This window comes from Pimephales promelas, chromosome 23 (genome assembly GCF_988280905.1).
Source record: "Pimephales promelas chromosome 23, fPimPro1.hap1.1, whole genome shotgun sequence".
Classification (NCBI taxonomy): domain Eukaryota; kingdom Metazoa; phylum Chordata; class Actinopteri; order Cypriniformes; family Leuciscidae; genus Pimephales; species Pimephales promelas.
In genome coordinates, this window is record NC_142791.1 from 93,376 (window position 1) to 107,500 (window position 14,125).

Sequence of the window (14,125 nt, forward strand, 5' to 3'; positions counted from 1 at the left end):
ATCAGGATTTAACATCCAGAGGATGTGCTTGTTCCAGTATAGCGTCCCCATGACTAAACTGGTGCATTAGACCCCAGAGAGAAACTCACGAACCCATCCAGCAGAGACCCATAATTATGCTTTAAAAGTGATGCTGGGGGTAACTCCACAAATGAGATCCACAGAATCCAGCAATCTCACATTAGTTTCAGTAGAGATCTCTAAATCAAATCTAAAGTCTGAGATTTCAACGTGAACCCAATGATCTGAGCTATTCTGTATATTTGAGATGTTTCTGATCCAGGGCAGAAATGGACACGCTGTTGATCAGAGAGAAAGAACACAGCGCTCTTTGTTCTGCAGATCGCTTCATCAGAGGTTACGACCCACAATAACACACTGACAAAACATCACAAAAGGCACTTGTAAAATGATGAAAAATGTCATTAAGTACTAACTGACCGAAAAAAAAAATGGATTCTTTCCCACAGGACAACAAATGTCAGGCCAAACACAGAAGAAAGAGGTCATCGAGGCGACCTCAGAGAGTCACATGACACGGCATGGAGATGAGCAAACAACTAATTATTGAATAATGGAAAACAGAATCCAGTTCATAAAGAACCCCAATATTTTACACAATATTGTACAAACACACAACATTCAACATCAAAAGTAATGAATAATGATTTTTTTTAAACTTACGTTATACCAGCTTTGACTTTTCTGTGAGTTTGAAGAATCCGATTTTGATGGAAGAAGAAACAAAAGAGGAAGAGATAAACATTAGAGTGAGTTTCTAAGGCTTCTGAGTGATCAAATATACACAAACACTTATATTTGGCTATATACAAATCACTAACACAAACACACATACGTATTATGGGGACATAACCTACACATAACTATTTTATATTGGGTAACACTTTACTTGAAGGGGTGTACATAAGACTGACATGACACCTTCATAACCATGACATCATCCATTTCTACATTTTCAAAAGGCATTATTTGATATGATTTATATGCTGTTTTCCTCATGAGAACCAAAGAATGTCCATTTTAGGACACCTGAACCTTCAACTATCTATCCATCCATCCATCCATCCATCCATGAATGTTTGATCAGCACAGGTATAAGTATATCATAAAACAAGGGATTATGGGAAGGCTCAGTTTGTGTATAGGATATTTCATCTGTTCTTGTATCATAGCACATTTGCTAAACACAAAGCGACCACAAGAGGGCAGTCAGTTTACACTAAATTAATCTCTTGTTGTTATACATTGCCAAACATATTATGCATTTTATGGACACAAAAACACAACTATGCTAAAAATGTCTTAACAGTGATTGTGATACAAGTTTATGGTTCATATACACAAATATAAAGACCTAAAAGGATGGAGAAAGAAGTGTAATGCGAGCATTGGAGACACACACACACACACACACACACACACACTGGGACTCTACAGTACGCTTCTCAGAGGATGGGTCTGAGCTCAAGGGCACAAATACCAATATCTTACTTTAATCAGGTTTAGTCTGTCATACTGGAGAGAAAGGTCATCAAGAGAGGTCAGGTGTGAAATGTTTTACTTATAAATATGTATTTATTCTTCTATATCTGTCAAACTGACAGTGACATAAGTCACGTGTTTCTATACGGCATACTGGAAACTTCTGCTCTCGTGACGCCATTTGGTGTCAATACAACCTCTTTAATGAGCCCTGTTCACACAGCAATCCCAGTAAATTACCAGAATGACTTAACCAGTAAACTCTTTAACCGGTAAAATGATTGGAAATTACCTTTAAGCACGTCTGTTTTCTTCATCTACCTGGACGAGAAGCGCTTTAGTTTCACTATCTGTCCAACGTGACTGATTTGAGTGACATCGCACAGAATGAAATTTAGCTCCTAAAAACACGAGACACACAATAGTTCCTGTAGTCTTGCAGTTACTGTAAACGCATCGGCAATAACTGCGGATTACCGGAAGAGAAGAACGCCGGATTCAGCCCATACCCTCGCTCACTGTGCCCGCGGTGGACCACTAAGAAGAGTTCACTTCAATAAAAACCAGTGAGCCAACTCGAGTGCGCTGCATATTAGTCCGTTAGTGCTTGCGATTTAATTATTAGATGAAACTTTGCTTTAGGGTTAGGCAGCTTGAGTAGTGATGGAAAGATGTGTATTACAGAGTTGCTGGAGGTTTAGTCAGTCAAATATGTGTAAATAAAATAAATGTCAAGATAAATGTCAAATCTTTATTTCTTTCAATTTAATCATGGATTTTATACCTGTATGATGTTATGCAGTGTTGAGCCACACTGAAGCTGAACGGATGAGTAAGCGTCGGGCACCATCTTCTGGTGAGGCGTGGGAATTCACTCTCACAGTGCATTATGGGTATTCCCTTGCCGTTGAGCATACATCGATCGTACACTCATTATTGCGGTGGGATTGAATGAATGCACTCGATAACCTCCACAAATAGTGCCCTATTCAAGGGTAAAATAAGTGATTTTGGGTTCGTGAGACGCGGCGCAGCTCCGACGTCCGTCATGTTTACAGAGAAGAACTATTACGAGCAGCGGATCTTAGCATAAACGGATCCGACAGAGCATTACGACCGGCTCAAAGCCAAACCTGTTCTAGCCTGGCGTGTGCTCATACCCATAATCCTGCTCTTCCTTTACAGAATCGTAACGGTAATTTACTGCTAATGTGGCCACTTCTCATACCGGGAAATTGTCAGAACTGACAGGTGCTTTTGGAAAGGTCGCGTTCACACATGATCTCTTAATAGTAATTTACCAGAAAAGACCGTTTGTGTGAAAGGGGCTAGTCTGTGTCAGACAGTTCAACACATTTAACTTGGCATTACTAGCTAGTCTTGCACAGTGTTTGCTTGGTTAGCACAGACAGGTGATGCAAAGCATTATGGGATGGGTCACATGCAGGGTGGAGGTACGCTAGAGCAGAAAAGAGTGATGCTTACTTTAGACAGTTTCTTGTGGGACTAGCATGCATGAGAGAAAGAACAGATATCAGAAAACAAACAAAAACAAAAAGAAAACTATGAATTATGTGCAGACAAATAAAACAACACCGTTGGGCGGCAAAGCTTCCCCACGAGCAGAGAGATCATGTCAATCATGAGGTGCAGATGGTCATGAAATGATAATGCCACGACTCGACTGACTCAGATTTAGATGTGCTTCACTAGAGCGGTGTTAACTGTGGGAAACTGTTTTATGAAGCATGTTCTCAGGACGAACGAGAGATCTAGGATCTAAGAATGATAGGGATAAGAAAGCAAGAGCTCTACAGTAATTTAAAACTAGTGCGCTGCCTCTCCCAGTGTGTGTGTGTATGATGAGTAAAGTGTTCCCTGGATAGGAAACTCACTATGTTTTTAAGTAAATGTACTGGAAGACTGTAAACACGGGTCTCTGATCTTCTTCACAGGTATGGATGCCCTGCAGGGTCAGATGGAGATTACGGGCCGCACGGACGAGGATCGCGGTGTGTGTGAAGAGCAGGAGCGCAGGCCGACACACACTTACCTTGGAGTTCTTCCCCCCGGCGCGGGTGTTGTGAAGCGCCTGGCTGTACGCGCGCTGGACGGCTTGATCCGGGGTGGAAGGGGATTTATCGGAAGAGTGATCGGAGCTCTTCTCCACCATGTTCTCTCCGTCTGGACTCTGGGGCGTTGGCGAGCGCTTGCGCAGGACGGGTGAGCAGGCCGGCGTGCTGCGGTTCGAGTTACTGGCAGTGCTACAGAAACAAGGAACATATCCAATATCAATAACCATGAACCCACGGTACACTTTACAAAAACAATGCAAATGGTTGTTTGGGCCTCGGCTGGACAGTTAGCGCGTGAGCTACAGACGTGTGGTGCTCGTGTGGGAGATGCAGGATCGAGTTTCGTGTAAACCATCAAAAGGCTATATTTCTAAACATGCGAAATGTATTAAAGAAAATGTACAAATGAAAAAAAGGTTTTCTGTAAAGCTCAGAGAAATAAATATGAACGGAAAAGTCCCCACCCTAACAACCACCAAACCACTCGTGTACACAGATATCCTCCCAGAAGGCCATTCATTGGCCTTTCACCTCTGCCCTGTCAGCTTTCAGGAATGTACATCAGACTGACGTCTCACAACTTTGAGCAAGAACACACGGACGCCACGTCGCTAAAGCAAGAACACACGGACGCCGCTAAAGTGCTGTCGTTCTGCTGGGAGTTTCCACATCACTGATAAAATCACACACAGATCAGCCACAATACAGGAACTGAACATCTGATGATCTTTTTGAAGCACAAAACTGAAACTGTAAAAAAAAGGGGGAGAAAAAAAGAAGAAACTTGAAGAAAACAAATATTAAAAAAGCCAATGGAGACCTCCGAGTTCAAGTATTTTCTCCTGAGACGTTAATATTCTCACAGGAGATTCTCAACAGGCTTTACAGGAAGTTCATCATTTACTCACTCTCAAGTTGTTCCAAACCTGAATAAGTTTCTTTCTTTTGCTGAACCCAAAAGAAGACAATAAAGGACGTTGGTAATCAAACTGCAGCCGTTGACTTCCATGAAAACAAAAAAACTAAATACGATGGAAGTCGACGGCTCCTGTCAACCGTTACCAACGTTCTTCAAAATAACTTCTTTTGGGTTCAAGAAAAGAAACTCATACAGATTTGGAACTTGAGGGAGAGTAAATCATCACAACATTTCATAGTCTTTGGGTTACTATCCCTTTAAATGAGTCAATCAACTTACAATCAAAAGTCAAATAATTCTCAAATTCTTATGGTCCCACATGATCTGCGTTATGGAGTGCATGTTCATATCGTAGCTCTGTTCTGTGTCGACAAGTCTCATTTCACCAAAGAGCTTTTAGGAACACATCTCAGACGAAATAGACAGGCCTTCTTCAAATAAAACAACTGAAAACTGTCCAATCTTACAACAACACTCACTAGCTGCCCTCAGAGCAGGAATCTCCAGCCAGACCTGATCCGATTACAAAGGATGAGATAGATAATACAGAGGATGAAAAGCCTTCTTCAATCAGATGGAGAAACTCTTCTCTAGTCATCCATCTCTGTCTCAATCTCTCGACGCAGCAATCTTCCTCCTCCTCCTCCTCCTCCTCCTCCTCCAGCCCTTCATCTGTCCCTAACACACGCCACCAGGTTCTATCTTAATTATTAATGTTCTGTACCTGAGCTAAGAGCTGCCCGTCTGGAAAAACAAACATAGTGTGACGAGAGAGAGAGAGAGAGAGAGAGAGAGAGAGAGAGAGAACTAAACAGCCACTGATAAATGGTAAATGGACTGCATTTATATAATTCATGCTTCATTTATATATTCAACGTAATCCACTTGTGATTTTACCCATGCAGCAACACTCCAGCAGCCGTTCCACTGCAGAACACGAGTCCACGCGTTCCAGAAGGTTCTGAATCACTGCAGACCAAACACACACATCAAGATCTCCATCCATCACGCCGTCCAGGACCCGTATGATCAGATGCTTCATGTTTTCTTCATCATCTCATCCCACATACACACTGAGGATGAGCAGCACTATATTACACACTATTCTCTCTAAATAAATAGTCTAAATGCTCAAATATATCATTTTAGAGGTCACAGCTAAATAAAGGCATCACAACACTTAATATTCCACAATATGATTGATCCGATCGCATTGAACTGAACCGAGCTGGACGATGACATCGCTGTCTCTCCATAGAGAAATACTGTATAAACTAAATCAATAACTTTTCTTTTTTTACAACAAAAATGAACATCATTGAAGTTCCTTAGGCTGGACTATGACACTATTTTCTTCTCAGTCCGCTGTACAGCCGAAACCGTTTCCTGTAGAGCTACATAAATAAAGGTGACTTGACAACATTATAATAAAAAGGCAAGCTAAATATAGAAATATAGTAAATATAAAAATAGAACAGTAAAAAAAAAAAAACATTAAACATCAACTGGTACAGATACATTTGAAAATTACATTATTAACCAATGAAGTACCAATATCTTGTGCATCCCCACATACTTCTATACGATTCTATTTGTGTATTCATAGTGTGCATCCTGTGCGAAGTATGAGCATTAGTACATCCTGAACATTATCCAATCAGCAGTGAGCTAGTCCTCTAGTCCAGACATTACACAAACGCATCGTCTCTCGTGCAGCTTTGAGAAGTGCCAAACACACACACACACACACACACACACACACCAATAAAGAGATAAAAGGTGTTTATCAAACACTCTAGAGAAGAAAGCTGATATTGTGGATGATGTACGGCTCCACACGCCTCTCATCGGTCATATCTGCACTCATCAGAGCTGTAATGACAAGCCACACGTGTGTGTGTGTGTGTGTGTGTGTGTGTGAATGCAGTTTCTCACACTTCTCCTTAAAGGCCAACCCAAAAACACACATGCATCTTCTCTTCTGCCACCAGTGGGACGATACTGCTTTCTCACGCTAGGCCTGTGCCGCAGAGATAAACATCTTTCTCACACTCATTAAAGGGGTGAAAACACTCCCACAAAATCGCTCGGTACATGCAGCAAATGCAATGCATTATTCTGATCAAATGTCACAGATGCATATCTCTTCTAAAAACATCAGTTATCTGCTTGAAATTGGATGAAAGATGGCTTTACTTGCAGGAAAATCCATATTACAGGTGGCAAAAGCATAAACAAAAACCAGAATATTGGAAATTGCAGCAAATGGACACGTCAAGTGTGAGTCTTCAAACGACCTTCCTCCATGATGTTCAAGCAGAATCACACATTGACTAACCTGGTGTCCATGCGGCGCTACACGACAGCGGTCGGCTGATCATTCATCAGAGGAGGATGGAGAGGAGAGGAGGCGGAGCTTAGCGTCTCAGCATCCATGTTCTCTTCTACACGCTTCCTCTCGTGTTCGGTTACTGTAGGTCCTCACGATCGCTCTGTGGAGTGGAGAGCGGCTGCTGCGCTGGGCTCAATATTCATGGCTTTCTTGAATGAAGCCGTCTCTGGCTCTCTCCCCTCCCCCGTCCAATCACACGCCTCCTCCCCTCCCTCTCTCTCTCACTCGCTCGCTCGCTCCTGCCATCTGACCCCAGTCGAGTCCACTCACCTTTACTGCTGCAGATTGCCTTTACTGCCTCAAAGCAGCTTTCCAGAGATTCGGAAAATAATGACTCAAAATAATCACTGATATTTATTTTACAGAAACACTCTGGATAGCTTTTACTAATGTGAATAAGTGATCGGCTTGAACTTGTGTGAATGAAAGCGTTTTGTTCAAGAGGAACGCACTGTTATTTTCTAAACAGCCAGACTTATAATTTCTACCTGGTGGAAGATAAAAGAATCACACAGATTTACATTTCAGGAGAGATCGGAGTTATAGGAGTTCCTGTGATCAAAGATGAACGTTTATCCTCGTTACTCCAGTCTTCAGTGTCACATGATCCTTCAGAAATAATTCTGGTACTCAATTATTATTTGTGCTCAATTTTCTTATTTATTCTTATTTATTATCAATTTTAAAAGCTGATTTTTTAAATCATGATTCTTTAATGAGGATTATTTGAAATAGAAATCTTTTGTAATAAATAATTTTAGTGCCACTTTTGATCAATTTAATGCATTTTCTTCTGAATAAACGTTTACCCCTTTACCCCAAAACTTTCAATATTAGTGTCACGGTTTCCACAAAAATATTATGCAGCAAAACAAACAAACAAAAAAAATTACAAGAATATATATATATATATATATATATATATATATATATATATATATATATATATATATATAAAAGAATAACAACATGTATAATAAGAAATGCAGCCTTTGCAACAAATCAGCAAATCACACTGATTTCTGAAGGATGATGTGAAGACTGGAGTAATGATGCTGAAAATTCAGCTTTGCCATCTCAGGAATAAATTACGTTTAAAAAAATGTATATATATATATATATATATATATATATATATATATATATAGTTTTATAATATGTATACATTTATTAGTTTAGAGTCATATAAAAAATAAAAATAAGAGCAGATATTTAGATGATAGTCTAATGAGATCCGAGACGTTTGTTTAAATCTGTTCAAAATCAGGGTCTGGTAAAACTGGATTAGATCAGATGTGATCAAATCATGATCTGATAATAAATATTAGATCAGATCAGGGTTCAATTAGATCACTCAAATCATTGTCAGATGAGATCGAAATGAACTCGGATCAGGGTCAGATTACAGCCAGATTGTCATCACCAGATTTGATCACAGTCCAATCATATGAGTGAGATCAGATAAAGGTCAAATTGGATCAGACTCAGAGTCAGATCACAAATGAGATTCGAGTGAAATTAGATTAAAATAACATTCAGAGTTGAATCAGAGATCAGATATGGGTGACATCAGAGTAGAGTCACAATTTAAAAATAATCAGAAAATTCACAATCACAGAAACAGAGAAGCAACATATTATTAATTATGTTTAAACTTTAAATCAAATCATGAATCTGTGAATCAAATCAAACTAGTTGCTAGTCTGATTTATAGTGTGTGTGAGAGAGAGAATATCTCTGCTTAAAATAGACCTGTAATCTGCTCAGGACGGAGTAATACATGGCAATGTCTGGAACAAACAGCCTATCTTTACTGTCCAGCGATCGAGAAAAACAAAACAAAAGCTAATCAGACTGTTTCTCACACTTTCTTTAAAGTACTCTATTATGCTATTTTAATGGTTACTAATGTTCTTGTACAAAAGGTTTACACGCATCCAAGGTGAAAAATAAATAAAACAACCAGTTGGTTTGAAGTTTGTGTCCACTAAAGCCTCTGGTCCAACCCTTACTCGTGTGAATGTTCGCTACAGAAGCCTCTTCAGCCCTTGTGCAGATGGTAACGAACAGTAAAGATCGCACCGATTTTACCGTATCCGTTTGAGGCCGAGTTCTCATGTTTTAGGAGTGCATCCACAGCGGATCTTCTGGCATGACGACACCATGAGCCAAACTCCGCCAGGCCGCGGCTACAACTACACTGAGGGCGGGTCAAAGAAGTAGATGATGTGTGTGGGCAGCCAATGAAGATCATATGCTGGCATTATGCAAATTTGATAAAACCTCCTTAGGCTTGTGCAGGAAGTAAGACTGACATCACTGTTTGCAGACCTTTTACATTAAAAAACAGCTTTAGTACACATGAAAAATCTTAATACGGGAACTTTAAACAGCATGAAGTAACCACTCTATACTATGCTTTATAACTTACACTAGGGTGACCCACAGTCCTGTTTTCACTTCCTGTCCTGGCCGTCCTGCCTGTTTTCTATAAACTGATGAAAATGTCAAAAAACTGCTTGGAAAGATCAGCTCTACAGCAAAACATAGATGGACAAACAAGCAGAATGAGGAAGAAAACTAAAGATACACAATCTGCTCAGTTACTGGGATTTCCACACACAACCATTTCTAGGGTTTAGAAAGAATGGAGTGAAAGGGAAAAACATCCAGTATGGGTCAGTCCTGTGGGCAAAAACGCCTTGTTGATGCGAGAGGTCAGAGGAGAATGGGCCGACTGATTCAAGCTGATAGAAGAGCAACTTTGACTGGAATAACCACTCGTTACAACCGAAGCATTTGTGAAGAAGACACAACACACACAACCTTGAACAGCAGAAGACCCACCGGGTACCGCTCATCTCCACTACACATAGGAGAAAGAGGCCACAATCTGCAAGAGCTCACCAACACTGGACAGTTGAAGACTGGAGAAATGTCGCCCGGTCTGATGAGTCTGGATTTCTGTTGAGACATTAGAGTCCGAATGAGATCATGGATCATCATGCCTTGTTCCCACTGTGCAGGCTGGTGGTGGTGGTGTAATGGTGTGGGGATGTTTTCTTGGCACACTTTAGGCCCACTAATTGGGCATCGTTTAAATGCCACGGCCTTTGGGATTGGAATATTTCTTTGTCTGAGTCCAATGGAGTGTCTGGGAAAGTTTAGACAACTACTAGATTTCTTATTAAGGCCAAAATCAAGACCAACACACTGATGGTCTAAGAAACAGGATGGTCATTTTAATGAATTAGTCTAAATGACAAAAATAATGCATTAATGACAGACAGACAGAAACTGCAAAATATGTTTGATGTTATCATCACAGTTAATATGGTAAAAATAGACTATGGGTTTTATTTGAGACTTAGATAAAAGCCATGCTCATGTGGCCTCAATGTCTCAAAACTACAAGATCAATACACTAGTTCTATCAGATAAGACATAAACACAGTCTTTCATAAACACAACCTGCATCATCATCTGATGAAACAGATTTGCATTATAATATAATTGCCAAAAGTTTGCATTTAGCATGCTTATCAGACTTGAAACACACAGTACTGCATTACAAATGACAAAAACATCTTTGCCTTACCAAAAATAAATAAAAGTCTAGCGACTATTTCGTAATAGAAACACATCATCTGAGCTAATTTGAACTGCTTCCTCCTTTCTAAAAATTCTCCCAAGCAGAAAGCCCCTTCCCTCATCACAGATAACTTTGACTTCTGAGGAAACGGCCACATTTGTCCTCGCTGAGTATAGCAACTGAGAAAAAGGAAAAAAACCACGGTCCGAAAGATTATGAAATTATTACATCAAAACTGCACGGTCACCCTTCCTTCACTAATCTGCATTAGTCCTGAACTCAGTGCCTGTAAAATCAGCTTCCAGCATCCAACAGGGAAGAGTCATCCTAACCCATCTAAGAGGCCACTGTTACATAACCATTCAAAGTTTATCACTAAAGTCCACCATCATGTGTGGGAGAACCAGATCAGTCCTCAGACCAAGCGCTGTACATGGCTGATGGATACAAGCGGGCACTGCAGATCTATGACAGCGACAGACACGGAGAGAGCGGACTCCTACCGTCCTGCACGAGGCAGGTGTTTAAGATGAGGACACGGAGCCAAATCTCTATCCTGCGACATGAAATGGGAAGTAAACACACAAACGGACACTGCAGACAGAGGCGGCCCACGGCAGAGCGCTCAGCATCACACAGGACCGTCTGTCCATCTTACCAGGCAAGCTTGAAGCCTTTCATTAGTGCAGTGCAGGCTGTCCTGATCCCACAGGGTCATCTTCCCATTTCACGGGCCGCCTTTCCCAAGGCATCCCGAGCGGGATGTTAATCCGGGTCGGTTCTGGTGATCCCAAGCACGGGCGATCGGCCCGACTCAGAATGCCTCATTCAACATGAACGTGTCCGGCGAGCCATACTTCCACATGCTGAGTGTGTGCAGCGCTCGTGTGAATGCAGCAGCAGCCTCTCTCGCTCGCTCTCTCTCTCTTCCTGCAGATGAGGGCATGAGCCGCTCTCGACTCAATCCGGTGCTGACTGAGCATGCTCAGATCCTCTAGGCCACTCCCCTCCCCCTGCTTCCTTCCTGACTCAAAGAAATTCCTGTCCGGTCCCACTGCTGTGTGTGTGTGTGTGTGTGTGTGTGTGTGTGTGTGTGTGTGTGTGAGGGGCTATGGGGCTGTCGACAGCTGGTCCTCTAATCCCTTAATACAGATGGACGGTAAACACGGCCAACAGCGTGTATATGAGTGAGAGAGATATATTGCTTGCTTGGTGTCTTGTTCTATTGCAGTTACACACACACACACACACACACACACACACACACAGAGTTAATATCACTGCATTTGTTTAGTCACGTGTGCAGGCCATAGCAGTGCTTCTCGGGTCATGTGGACACACTGAAACACCCAAAAGCTGCCTGAACACATTAATGTCTGTGTGTTTCAGTGTGTGAGCTGAAAAAATAGGGCTAAATTAGTCAGTAAAGAGCAACAGGAAGTGTTCACTACACACTCAGATTTTGATGGCTGCGTCGTTCAGATTAGACTGGGTATAAAAGCAAGACTATTCTGAGTCACTGTCCTCAAATGCACTTAAATACACATAACATGCATTATTTTCAAAGAAGGACATGTTCCTGAATCCTTGTGCTCATCCCTGTCGTCCTCAACCAATAGTATTTTAGGGTTAGGGTCAGGGTCAGGGTCAGGGTCAGGGTTAGGGTCAGGGTTAGGGTTAGGGTTAGGGTCAGGGTCAGGGTATAGAGGCATGAAGAATAACATTGTAACTTGTCATTTTCCTCAGGTTTACGGGTTGGGGTGAACGCAACTGCAAATAAAAGATGCTACTTGGCAAATCACAGTCATACATTAACAAATATACGAGATGTGCTGTTCCCACTGTCAGTGATTTGCAGAATCAAAATGGCCATAAGTTTGTTTTAGAGAGAGTTTGTGATTTAGGCCTACGTGAGGGAAAACAACAGTAATAGCAAAAAATGCACTGTTATAACTATGGATGTGCATGAATATTCGAATATTTGATATGTAACTATTCGAAAAATAAAATACTAATTTAATTTATTTATTTATTTATTTTTTGTTTAACAAAAGCATTGTATTTGATCACATAATGTCATCGTCTGCCTCGTGAAGTTTGGAATTACTTCGATGAAAATGATTTTACAAAATGGAATTACTTTTAATCAATTATTAATGAAAGTTTTCATAATATCTCCACCACAAAGATAAATGACATGAGCTCTGAACAGCAGAGGAAGGAGCCGTCCATCTCTGCATGACTGACCCCAGGTCAGGTCAGCGGGAGCCGAGGGAATCCTCGTCCCAGATCATATCTTCTGCTGGTTTTCAGACATATGCTTTCTTTCAGTTTGGTTGAGGAAACACAAAGTGCTGTTAGTAACTTCCCTTTTGCACACCGTGTCTCTGCAACGTCTGTCAGCGCATTCTCTCACTCGAGCGTTGTGGATATCATTGCTTTTATCAACATGAACGTGAAACACCATAAACACCATAATGCCATAAGACTGGAGTGCATGTGCGTTCTGTACCCTAACTCAGCTTTATTAGAGTTTTTCCGGTTTACACATATTGTTAAATGTTTTCAACTAAAAGAAAATATTAAGATATTTAGTAAGCTTGTTGTTTGTATATTGCCTAATGTAAGCTTGTTCATACATTGTGACAAAAACTAATATAAAATAACAGCTTTTCGTTAAACAACATTTAAATAAATGAATATTCGAATATTCTATTTTTATGAACTCGAATATTCGAATAGTCGGTGTCAACACACCTAGAATACATCATTTTCTATTGGTTATACAACTGCTTGCCACAATACTTGCATGTTTTACATTGAATAGAAGTCAAATTGTCAATTCTTACCAAATTTGAGAGCACCAGTCTAATTTTCAGTCCATTTCTTCAGCCTCTGTACCCTGACTGATCAACGCATCAACCAAAACCAAAGTCTTTGCATGCTTTGTAGACTTCCAGAAGGCCTTTGATTCAATTTGGCAACATGGTCTGTCTTACTTTCAGAAATTGGCATACGGAGCAAAACAAACATCATAAAAACTATATATTCAAACAATAAATGTGCAGTCAATATTGGCAATAAAAACTGATTTCTTCCCTCAAGGATGGGTGAGACGACTAAACAACTATCAGACAACCCTCGTCCACAGGATCGACAGAGCCCAGCCTTATGAGGAACGCACAAAAAAAGGAAAACTACCTACAGTAGCTAATTGGAATGAAACAACACGAAACAAAGCAAACTACAATATTATTTGGCCCTAAACAGAGATTAGCACAATACCTGAGCACAGTCAGAGACCACAAACTGAGGAAAAGCATGATGGACTGGGCGACGGCTACACACAGACACAGAGCTGCACTTCCTCCTAACCCTGCTCTAAACACTATATATACAGAAATAAAAGTTGAAGATTGATGCACAAACTCGATTTTTTTTTTGTGCAAAAAAAGAGACTGCATTCACTAGCAGCAAAGTAAAGCAATTCCTGCCACAAAAAGAGGAAAAGTTAACCAGTGAGGCACTCATTTACTCACACACACACACACACACACACACACACACACAGACCATCATATAAATTCTCATATCCCATATTCATATCCAAAAAGCTAGGATAATACACAAGTAGCCAATAAAAT

The 14,125-nt window shown here is 40.7% G+C and overlaps 1 protein-coding gene across 6 annotated transcripts in view; it reads right to left on the reverse strand.

The window, feature by feature from the left end:
- The window catches only part of gramd1ba (GRAM domain containing 1Ba), a 42,236-nt gene that overhangs the window by 15,670 nt on the left and 12,441 nt on the right, over positions 1-14,125 (reverse strand). For 4 of the 6 annotated variants that reach the window (XM_089126163.1, XM_089126162.1, XM_089126164.1 and 1 more), the window contains exons 4-5: positions 3,557-3,767; positions 685-705 (exon numbers count right to left, since the gene is read on the reverse strand). In XM_089126163.1, coding sequence (XP_088982289.1) covers positions 685-705; positions 3,557-3,767 — 232 coding nt within the window. Of the gene's footprint in view, positions 1-684; positions 706-3,556; positions 3,768-11,139; positions 11,430-14,125 lie in introns of those variants that run through there. The other 2 variants (XM_089126165.1, XM_039676980.2) reach the window with 2 other exon arrangements.